At 32.2% G+C, this 11747-nt stretch overlaps 1 protein-coding gene across 2 annotated transcripts in view; it reads left to right on the top strand.

The window, feature by feature from the left end:
* The window catches only part of LOC103590778 (nipped-B-like protein), a 151786-nt gene that overhangs the window by 101191 nt on the left and 38848 nt on the right, over positions 1-11747 (top strand). For both annotated transcript variants that reach the window (XM_008573084.1, XM_008573085.1), the window contains exons 5-8: positions 1121-1220; positions 1870-2021; positions 8621-8781; positions 9741-9837. In XM_008573084.1, coding sequence (XP_008571306.1) covers positions 1121-1220; positions 1870-2021; positions 8621-8781; positions 9741-9837 — 510 coding nt within the window. The remainder of the gene's footprint in view (positions 1-1120; positions 1221-1869; positions 2022-8620; positions 8782-9740; positions 9838-11747) is intronic.

Raw genomic sequence — 11747 nt, 5'->3', positions numbered from 1 at the left:
AAAAAAAAAAAAAAAAAAAAAAAAAAAAAAAAAAAAAAAAAAAAGTTGAAATTTAGACTACCTAAGTAAGAAAATACACTATCAGTAGTAGATTTTGAGGTGATTTTGAGCCTTAATTTCAATCAACTACTGACTTTAGAGCTGCAGTGCCTTCTGTAATATTACTGGCAAATGAACATGTAACTTCCGATTGAATATTTCTGGGGAAAGGCACTTTTCATATCAACAGCAGGAAATGAAATTTGGGAATCTAATTTGATGCTTGCAGTGCCCCAAAAGAGATTTTTGTCTATGGAAATCATAAGAAAATTCAGGGTTAGTCATAAGTTTTTATCTCTGATTTTCAAATGTCTAAGTAACTGAATTTTTTGTATGTCCTGTATAACAAAATACCACTTGTGTAACAATTAAGGAATAATGTCTAGCTTGAAAAGAAATGTAAGAATCTGAAAGCTGTCCTCACATTTTCATTCATTAATTAAATAATCATTTAATCCCTACTATGTGGCAAAGGGTTATTGTAGAAGAAATACACGTTAAATTCTGTTTTGCTTCAAAAGACCTTCAGATGGAAATTGCAGGAGCTCAGACTTTGGACCTATAAATAAAGTGTTTTTTAAAATCTAGGGTCCGAACCACAATGAAACAAATAGCTTTGTGAAATTAAGTTCCTAAGCACAGGAGATATATATGATAAAGTAAGTATTCCATATAATTAAAAAAAAACTGCCCAAGTCCTGTTACAGAAGGAAGTGTATAGTATTTGATAAAAGGTTAGATAAGGTGACTTCTAAAAATTCTTTTCATTTCTGAGGCTAAATGGTAAAACATTAGTTAGCAAGTGAAATTTAAAAATAGTAGTAGTCTCTATTTCTGGTCCTGGATTAAATGAAAATGATAATTTGGAAATGATATTATGGAAAATGCTGTTTTGGAAAAAATTGGTTGTACTTGATTTATGGTTTTATGATGCTTATATTTTGCTCTTCAAAATTAGAACATTGGTGAAAAAAAATAAAGAACTTTTGAATGTTTCTCAGAGAATGACTGATTTAAGTTGTTTAATGGATACTTTATTGTTAGGAGAAAATAACCTTTTATGTTTTTGTGTGTTGCATAGGAATGATGATGTCTCAGTACAAACTTTCTCAGAATTCCATGCACAGTAGTCCTGCATCTTCCAATTATCAACAAACCACTATCTCACATAGCCCCTCCAGGTAATATATACACACATATGTACATATCATTTATTAAGTATTGTCTTCTGTGGAGAACATGCTTGTGAATATACAGTGTACACATTTAGATAATGGTGAATTATGTGTAGTTAAATAGTTTAAATATTTACTCTTAAATAGTAATCCACATGAACATTTGCTTTAAATGTTGTATGTGGCAATACTCTGACATAATATTTGAAGTAGCTAACATCTTAGTAACTTTATTTTATACAGACAAAAGTATGTATTAAAATAACAGATGTATTTGAAATAAATATGAAAATTTATAGAGTAGAATTTATCTTAGGGAGCATGGCTTTATATACCTTAAACAAATTGGTACATTTATGTATGAGTGTACTTTAAATAGTTCTTAGAAAGATTGATATTATCTTTTAATTCTATTTTTTCATCAACTTTTTGAAGTACCCTCATAAATAAAGTAAATTACCTCAGTTTTTACAAATTCTTACATTATGAATTATGAATGATTTTTGTATGTTATTTAACTATTTTGCAAAATTTTTTTTGCATAGATTTTATGATATATAAATTAGAGTTCAGAGAATTTTATGGCAGTGAAATTTCAAGGAATAACATGTTTATTTCATTGCCTGATATTCTTTATTTGGGTTTCGGGTTTTAGCCGGTTTGTGCCACCACAGACAAGCTCTGGGAACAGATTTTTGCCACAACAAAATAGCCCAGTGCCTAGTCCATATGCCCCACAAAGCCCTGCAGGATACATGCCATATTCCCATCCTTCAAGTTACACAACACATCCACAGATGCAGCAAGGTAAGAAAGTTGTTTGTTGTCTTACTGGGAATGCCTAATTTGTTATAATTCCAAACAAATTATTATTTTTTTTTTATAATTTTTAAAATACAAACTAAAATGCGAGTACTATGCTGTATACTTATTTGTCAATAAACTTTTTTTAATGATATGGCTTAAATCATTTTAAAAATGTTACATTTATCATTTACGAATTCATTTAGGAGGTGAAAGGAGCAGTGATATTTTGGCTTTTTGGATTATGTTATTATATAAATGAGTGTATTTAGTTATGAAAATAAGAACTGTTTTTTTAATTGGGCTTTGTTTTTCCAGTAGCACTAAACCAAAGAACAATTACATTTTAATTGGTAAAATATATACTATACAAATTTAATGTGGCTGTAGTAAAGGATAATTAATAATCTTAGATGCAGAAATTTCTGGGATTAGATTACTAGTTCTCAATCAATTCTTGTCCCCAATATCTTGGTGTTGATATTATGATCTTTTTAAGGTTATATGGCCTTGAGATGTATTTCATGGCTACTAAATAATTGATTTATTATTAGTATAAATTTATTTGTACTTTGAGAAATGTTTTTAAAAAGTGAAAAAGTACAAAAGATAATATAATAAACATCTATGTTTTTCTCCTTCATAATTAATAGCAAATTTTAAACATTTGCTGTCAGTCATTAGTTCCGATATGTGTTTTCTTGTTTTTATGTATGGAGTTGAAATTTCCATCATTTATAAACTTTTTAACTTATAAACTTTTAATTTAGTCATCTATCAAATCAGCCAACTTCTGGCTTTTCAAAACTAGATAGTGAATTTAGGTTGAGACCATTTTACACACTTAATTTAACTCAAGGAGACACTGGGAGGCAAATGACACATTTGGAATAGACATTTCCAAAATTATTGAATTTAGTGTGATGCTGAACATACTTTTTTGTGTATATATATATATATATATATGTAGATTCTTAATATTTGTAAAATGTTAGTGTACTTTGGCACACAGATATGAGGAACATTTTAAATGTAATTAATCAGAGGAAGAATGTCAGAAGGGCACATTTATTTCTTAAGTCAATGTCCATATACACATGAGTATGCATAGGAGGGAACATAAATTTTTACAGTAGTTCCCCTTTATCTGCAGGGCATAAGTTTCAAGACCCCAGTGGATGCCTGAAACCTTGTATAGTATCAAACCCTATATATGTTATGTTATGTTTCTTCATCTGATGATTGAGACGGCTGCTGAGTGAATAATGGGCGGGTAGCATATACAGCATGGATACTCTGGACAGAGGGATGATTTATGTCCCAGGCCGGGTGGAATGGGACAGTGAAAGATTTCATCACACTACTCAGAAGGATGCACAATTTAAAACTTATGAATTGTTCGTTTCTGGAATTTTCCATTTAATATTTTCAGACCATGGGTAACTGATACTGCAGACAGTAAGACCACAGATAAGGGGAGATTACTGTACTCTAAATACTGTGATGATGTTTTTTAGCAAAATAAACTCAGTTTTTTCAAAAGAATAAATTGAAATCACAAAATCAAAAGAGAAATATAGTTTGAGGACCTGTTCAGTAATGACTCATTTCTTAGAAATGCTCAAGATACTTGAAGAACCATAAAAATATTATTCAGGGATTAGCCCACCCAGATATTAAAGTTATTCTAAATAAAAAAATTTGGTCTGGCAAAAACAAATGAATAGGTCAATGAGACAAAAAGAATCCAGAAATAAGGCAATTTAGAATATGAGAAAGATAATGTTTAAAACATCTGTTTCAACTTTACGTCTTTATAATGCAGATTGAGTATCCCTTATCCAAAATACTCAGGATCAGAAGTTGGATTTCAGAGTTGGATTTTGGAATATTTGCAGAATACATACCAGTTAAGCATCCAAAATCCAAAATGTTCCCATCAGCATTTCCTGAAAAAGCGTCATATTGGCTGCCCAAAAAGTTTTGGATTTTGGATCATTTTGGGTTAGGGGTGCTCAACCTGCATTATAAAAATTTTAACAATGCAGAAAAGTTGAAAGATTAGCACAATGAATTCCTTTACCAACAGGCAACATGACACTTTACTCTTAAACACATCTACTAAGAAGGAGGAGATTCTCCTGTATAAACACGAAATGAAATGATTTACTTCTAAAAAACAATTAAGAACGGTTCTTTGATATCATCTGATATACATTCAGTTTTTATCATTTTTACATTCAATTTTCACCATTTATCACCAGTTGTCCTAAATATGTCTTTAATATATTTTTTTCTTTTCAAATAATAATCTAATCTAGTTTCTCACACGTTACCATTTGCTTTTTACATCTCATATCTTTTTTTTTTTTTCCTTTTTGTCTTTTTTCGTGTCCGGCAACGGATCGCAACCCTCAGTGTCGCGCCCGTACTGGACCGGGACCGGCAACAGGATCGCAACCCTCAGTGCTGCACCCGCACCTCGCTCAGCCAGTGAGCAGGAACCGGTCTGTATGTGGGATCCGAACCCTCGGCGGGAGCACCGCCGTGCTCCCAAGCGGTGCACTGTAGCAGTGCGCCACCGGGCCGGCCCCATCTCATATCTTTTTTAATCTAAAACAGTCTTATTATACCTTTTCCCCCAACACAAATTTTTTTTTGAAGAGTCTGTGCCCCTTTTTTTGTAGAATGTCCTATATTCTAGGCTTCAGTTTTCTCATTATATTATTTAATTTATTCATATATCCCCTATATTTTCTGTCAATTGGAAGTTAGCTGTAAAGATTTTATTAGGGTGTGTGTGTGTGTTTGGTGGGAGGGGGCACTGACCTTATTAGGGTGTGTGTGTGTGTGCGTGTGTGTGCGTGTGTGTTTGGTGGGAGGGGGCACTGACCAGTACAGGGATCTGAACCCTTTACCTTGGTGTTATAACACCGTGCTGTAACCAAGTGAGCTTGCCAGCAAGCCTCAGTTATATATTTTTGGCAAAAGTACTACATAAGTAATGTTGTGCACTTTATATTATATCATATCAAAAGGCACGTAGTACCAGGTGGTCCCATTATTAGTGAAGTTTAGGTGGTGACCATCTGATCTCTTCATTGTAAAAGTGTGTAGTCTTTCCTTTGCAATTAGTAAGTAACCTGGGAGTGACGCGTTGAGATTATCCAAATATCCTATTTTCCATTAATCTTTTACTTAAAGGATTTAGCATCCAGTGATTGTCATTTCATCAGTTTTTACACTGGTCATTGGAAAATGGTGATTCTTAAAAATTCTTTCATTCTAAAGATAACATTTTAAAATCACTATGTAAGAATGGATTGTTTAATAAATTATGTTGGTGATTGTGTAGGCATTTTGACATTTTGGTTGGACTCCTGGGTCTCCTACAGCAAAATGTTCTAGAGAGATAAAAGATTTATGTGTGTGTGTGTGTGTGTGTGTGTGTGTGTGTGTGTGTGTGTGTGTTTTATTGTAAAATTACAAGAAAATATGGGAAAATTTTTTTGTAATCTTATAGTTGAGAAAGCTTTATTTCTAAGCAGACTGAAAACCTGGATTCCAGAAATGAAAACAACAAATTAATGGTAAATTTTTGAATAAGAGGACAGAAGATAAATTACATAAATATGTAAACAAATAAATATGGGGAAAAGCATTTGCAACATTTAATATAAACACAAAGAATTTATTTTTTAATATACCAAGATATCACACAGATTGATAAGAACAAGACAAAAATAGAGTAAAGAAGTAAACAGGCTATTTACTGGAAAAAAAAAACACAGCCAATTGAAAACAGAAGAGTTTAAAAGATATATGAAGTTATAGTAACTTGGCCTACAGTTGAAGAGATGCAATCAAAATTAAAATGAAATGAAAAAAAAAATTAAAATGAAATGAAATTTTCTATCAGATTGGTAAACATTTTACAGTCTTCATAAGAATATAAATTGGTACAACTTTTTTAGAGAGCAGTTTGATGGTATCTGTCATAATTTGAAATTCTTATACCTCACTCAGTAGTTCAAAATCTACCTCCCTTAAAAGGGGGGGAATGGAAAAAAACATGTTCAGACAGTTTAAACAAGTTCTATCAAACGTTCAACAAATAGATATTATCTTAAACCATTCCAGGAAAAAAAATGTCAACACTCTCCCAACTCATTTTATAAAACTGGATAATAATCTGCACACTAGAATCAGGTGAGGTGAGGAGAGTATGAGAAAGGAAAATTATAGGCCAATCAATCGTGTGGGAACATGGTAGCAAAATTTATAAATAAAAGAAAACTAAATTAGCATTGTTATCAACCTAGGTGACAAAATTGGGTGTATATCAGGAATACATGGATTGATTAATAGTAGACAATATAATTCAGATTAAGGAGGTCTGGAGGTCTTATTAGGTGCTAAAACTTTTCACAGAATAAGAATAGATTGGTACAGCCTTATTCTGATGAAGGCTATTCTTTTAGTGGTGAAAAATTAGAAACATTTTCCTTGAAATCAAGGATAGGATATGAATGCCTATAATTGCCACTTTTATTCAGTATGCAGTGGGTGTCCTAGCCAATACAGGAAGATAAGAAGCATTAAAAATACATGTAGTTATTAGTAAGGGAGAAACAAAATGATGTTTTCAGGTGAGATTATTATCTTCATGGAAAATCCAATAAAAGCTACAGACAAGATATTAGAATTAATAAAAACATTTCATATAATTACTGGATATAACATGATTATAATGAAATTAACTACGTTTTTATAAACCAGAAATAAGCAGTCATAAGTATAATCTTTTTTAAAATCATTAACAATTTCGGGGCCGGCCCGGTGGTGCACTGCTACAGTGCGCCTCTTGGGAGCACAGTGGCGCTCCCGCCGAGGGTTTGGATCCCACATACAGACCGGTTCCCGCTCACTGGCTGAGTGAGGTGTGGGAGCAACACTGAGGGTTGCGATCCCGTTGCCGGTCCCAGTCCAGTACGGGCGCGACACTGAGGGTTGCGATCCGTTGCCGGACACGAAAAAAGACCAAAAAAAAGGAAAAAAAAAAATCATTAACAATTTCAAGGAAAATCACAAGATACCCAGGAGTAAATTTAATGGAAGATATACAAGACCTTTGTGGGGAAAATTATAAAACTTTTGGAAGAGATAAAAGAAAGCCTAAGAAAATGAAGTTATGCCATCTTTATGGATGGAAAAACTCAGTAGGGTAAAGATTATTATTTTCCCCTAATTTATAAATTCAATACAGCATTGATAAAAATCCTAAGCAGGGTTTTTGTGAAACTTAAGTTGCCTCTACAAATTCATATGGAAGAATAAAAGTCCAGAATAGGCAAGATAATTTTGAAAAGGAGTGAGGTATAGAAGCTCAGTCTAACAGGAGTTAAGATTTATTGTAATATTGGTACAGGCATGGAAAAGTAACAGATGGTGAAGTGGAACATGATGAGAAGCCTAGGAATATACCCAGAAACAAATGGAAACTTGATACATATGGCATTATATCTGAATGGGGGAAAGATTTCTTTAATGGTGCTGAAACAGTTATTCATATGAAAAAGAGTTAAATTGGATCCCTATCTTACACAACACTTAAAAATAAATTTTACATGGATTAAAGACCTAATTGTGAAAAAACAAAACTAACACTTTTACAAGAAAGTATAGGGGACTGTCTTTTTATGACTTTGTATCAAGGAGGGAATCTGAATGGCCAGTACTCTGGAAAATATGTTTGGCTTCACTAGTAATCAAGGAAATTAAAGTGACTGTCAGAGACATTTTCCACCCTCAGAGTGACAAAAGTTGTTGGCAAGGATATAGAGCAGTGTGAACTCATACACTACTAATGAATACAAATGTACATGAATAATTTAGAAAGCTATTTGGTAATATTTAGTGAAGTTTAAAAATGGGCATATATATCCAACAGTTTCACTCCATAAGTATTGGTGCCTAGAGCTCTTACACATTTGTAAAAAGAGTCATGTATGACAATATATGTTGCAGCATTATTTATGACAGCAAAAATTTTAAGCAACATGAATGTCAAGCATAAGAATGGATAGTGTACATATATGCAGCAGAATATATGTAATTATTTAAAATAATTTAAAACTACATGTATAAAAATTGATAAATCTCAATATAATATTGAATGAAAAAGCAAGTCATAGAAGGATATATACATAATATACCATATATAAAGTTATCATGTACAAAACAATGCTTAGGAATATATTCATTTATAGTAAAGGTATAAAGATATGCACAGGTAGAGTGAAATCTATAAAGTCAAAATAGTGATTACCTCTAGGAAGTAAAGGGAAGGGAACAGAGGAATACACAGATAAATGGAGAGCTTCCAGCATATCTGTAATGTTTTACTTCTTTTCAAAAATAGATCTGAATGATATCTGGCAGTGTTAAGATTTGATCAAACTGAGTAATCAGTACATGAGTGTTTGTTATATTATCCTTTGAAATTTCTGTGTGTTTAAAATATATCATGTGAACAATTACTTATTCTCTAAGAATTTTAAGTTTTTTTCATAAAACTTTTTTTTTTTTTTTTTTAATTTCAGCATCAGTATCAAGTCCCATTGTTGCAGGTGGTTTGAGAAACATACATGATAATAAAGTTTCTGGTCCGTTGTCTGGCAATTCAGCTAATCATCATGCTGATAATCCTAGACATGGCTCAAGTGAGGACTACCTACACATGGTGCACAGGCTAAGTAGTGACGTATGTAATATATTAGTTATCATTAAGGTAATAAAATAGTTCTGATATTTGTCATATAACCTAGTATTTCCATTCCACAACTTAAAGGTTATCTACTGTATATCAAGAATTGTACTAGGTACTAAGAATCTAGCTATATACAGTATGGTTTCAACACCCACAGAGCATAGTCTGGAACAGGGTTGGAAAACTATGGCCACTAGCCTGACTAACAAAGTAAGAATGGTTTTTACATTTTTAAAGAATTGTTTTTTAAAAAACCCAACAACAATAACAAAACAGAACAATGTGTAACAGAGACTGTATGTGGCCCACAAAGCCTAAAATATTTATCATCTATCTATTTACTGGAAAAAATTTGCTGACCCCTGCTCTAGAAGTTTAGGTTTTTAATGAAATATAATTTAAGATTTAAGCTAAAACTGCTGATACCAGAATATTTTTTTAAATAATGAACCTTTATTTATTAGTACTTGGCTCTTTTCCCCTCTAAAACTTGTATAAAATAAAGAGTTTTTTTTTCTGGAAATTGAATGTTGCCTTGATGTTATTAAAATATTTCACATACTGGAAATTTGTCTTGTTACTGATTTGGTTGTATTGTATTTTTATGTAAGCCGCATGTGTCAAGGCATAACAGAGATAACAGTGGACTATGCCCTCAAGACATTTACAACTTAGTAGGGTGTTCACAGCTCCTTTTGAAGAAAATAGCAAACAAAAATGGAGCGTACTAGTAATACCAATTTTCTTACTCATTGCCATGCTTAGGCTGTTGATGCTTTTGGATAGTTTCAGTTCTTCTAAAATATACCAAGAAGACAGGAAAGTCCAGAATTACGCTTTTGAATTCCAACACTTTACTTGTCCAGTCATTTCTGTCTTTTATTGGTTTTCTTTAAGATTTCTGTAAAACCTCTGCTATCATTCAAGATATAAACGTTTTACTTTATTTTTAGGATGGAGATTCTTCAACAATGAGGAATGCTGCATCTTTTCCCTTGAGATCTCCACAGCCAGTATGCTCCCCTGCTGGAAGTGATGGAACTCCTAAAGGTATTATTGTAACTAAAATTCCCTTCTGCATATTTAATGTTTCAAGAACTTAAACTCCTTAAAACAGATACCAAAAAGTTATTCTGTATTATTTTTCATTGTAGAAAAAAATTGACTTGTACTTAAGCAAGTTTAGATCAGGAGATTTAAATCTGTCCCTATTTAATTCCCACTTTCTTTAAATCCTAGTAAACTATTGATAGTATTCTCATATATATACAGTATTGTTCTCATTAATAAATCCGATGGTCTTTTCAAACCATGACCTTTTTAACCTCTCTTAAACATTTGAAATTTTTGATCAGTCTTCTCTATACCCGCAGAAAAACCTACTTTATATCAAGCTCACCTATTTTCCTTCTGCTTCTTTCTTTGATATTTCTTTTTTTTATTTTTCTTCATTAGCTCTTCTCCCTACTCTCATTTCCCTACTCAGGGTTTTTATCATTGGACTTTTTATCTCCCATTTTACTTTTTTATTAGCTATTTTACTCAGTTTTTTTAATACCATTGATTACTTCCTGAACAGGACTCCTAAATCAATCTCTGGCTTCAGTCTTGTCTCCAAGGTTGTAAGTCTTCATTTCTAGACAAAACTTCCTTAATATCTATAGCTGGTATTTCAAATTTATGTTCAAAATTGTTCTCACTGTCCTTTCTGCTATTCCCCTTTATGTTATTCAAGTCCTGAATCATCTTGATTTAAAATTTTGAAATCATCATAAAATTTTCTCTCAACTCTTTAGTCACTTATCAGGCTAGCCTGTTCTAAGTTATCCTCCTAAATCTCTCACATCTGCTTTTATCTCTGCTTATTAAAATTCTGTCTGTTCTTCCAGGTCTAAATGAAACGGGTGATTTTCCATGGACATTCCCCTAATCTCTTCAATTCATCAGTTTTTGGGTTTTTGGGTTTTTTTTAAGAACTTACTCTATACAGTAGTCCTCCCCTTATCCACGGTTTTGCTTTCTGCAGTTTCAGTTACCTACAATCAAATGCAGTAGGAAAATATTACATAAAATAAGGTATTTGGAAGAGAGACCACATTCACATAACTTTTATTACAGTATATTGTTATAATTGTTCTATTTTATTATTAATTATTACTGTTAATTTCTTACTATGCCTAATTTATAAATTAAACTATCGTAGGTATGTATGTATAGGAAAAAATATAGTATGCAATCTGCCCTTCGAATCTTTGGGTTCTGCAGCCGTGGATTTGACCAACCTGAAGATCAAAAATGCTCAGGGGGGAAAAGTGCATCTGTACTGAACTGTTCTGAACATGTACAGATTTTTTTTTAATTTCCTAAACAGTATAGTATAATAACTATTTACATTGTATTAGGTATTACAAGTAATCTAGAGATGATTTAAACCATACAGGAGGATGTCCATGGGTTATATGAAAATACCACACCATCTTATGTCAGGGATTTGAGCATCCATGGATTTTGGTATCCACGGGAGGTCCTGGAACCAATCCCCCCGAGATATTGAAGGACAACTGTATATAGGATTTAGTACTATCTGCAGTTTCAGATCCACTAGGGGTCTTGAAACGTATCCTTCATGGACACTATCTTATATACATGAATTTTATTTTGTTTATCTCTGAATTCCCAAAGACATTTGCATGGTCTTCTCTCTATAACAGATTCACAAAATTGTGAATTAAGTCTAGTTTTGGGCTATTTTTAAAAATGCTTAAAATTACAGTCTGATAATTTTAATTATCAGAGTATGTTGGTAGTGAATACTGTACTCCACTTTTAAAAATTAGCTTATAATTAATTGCAACATAGCTGATAACATTTTCTTAATCCATGAAAATTTCTAATGAGAGCCATCTAAAACATGAACTGGTTTATCTCATATGGTAAAGGTATTTTTTTCCACAGATTGT

This window comes from Galeopterus variegatus, unplaced genomic scaffold, assembly GCF_000696425.1.
Source record: "Galeopterus variegatus unplaced genomic scaffold, G_variegatus-3.0.2 Scaffold873, whole genome shotgun sequence".
Lineage (NCBI taxonomy): Eukaryota > Metazoa > Chordata > Mammalia > Dermoptera > Cynocephalidae > Galeopterus > Galeopterus variegatus.
The sequence above is the reverse complement of the archived record's forward strand: the minus strand, read 5'-3'. Positions and strand labels throughout refer to the sequence as shown.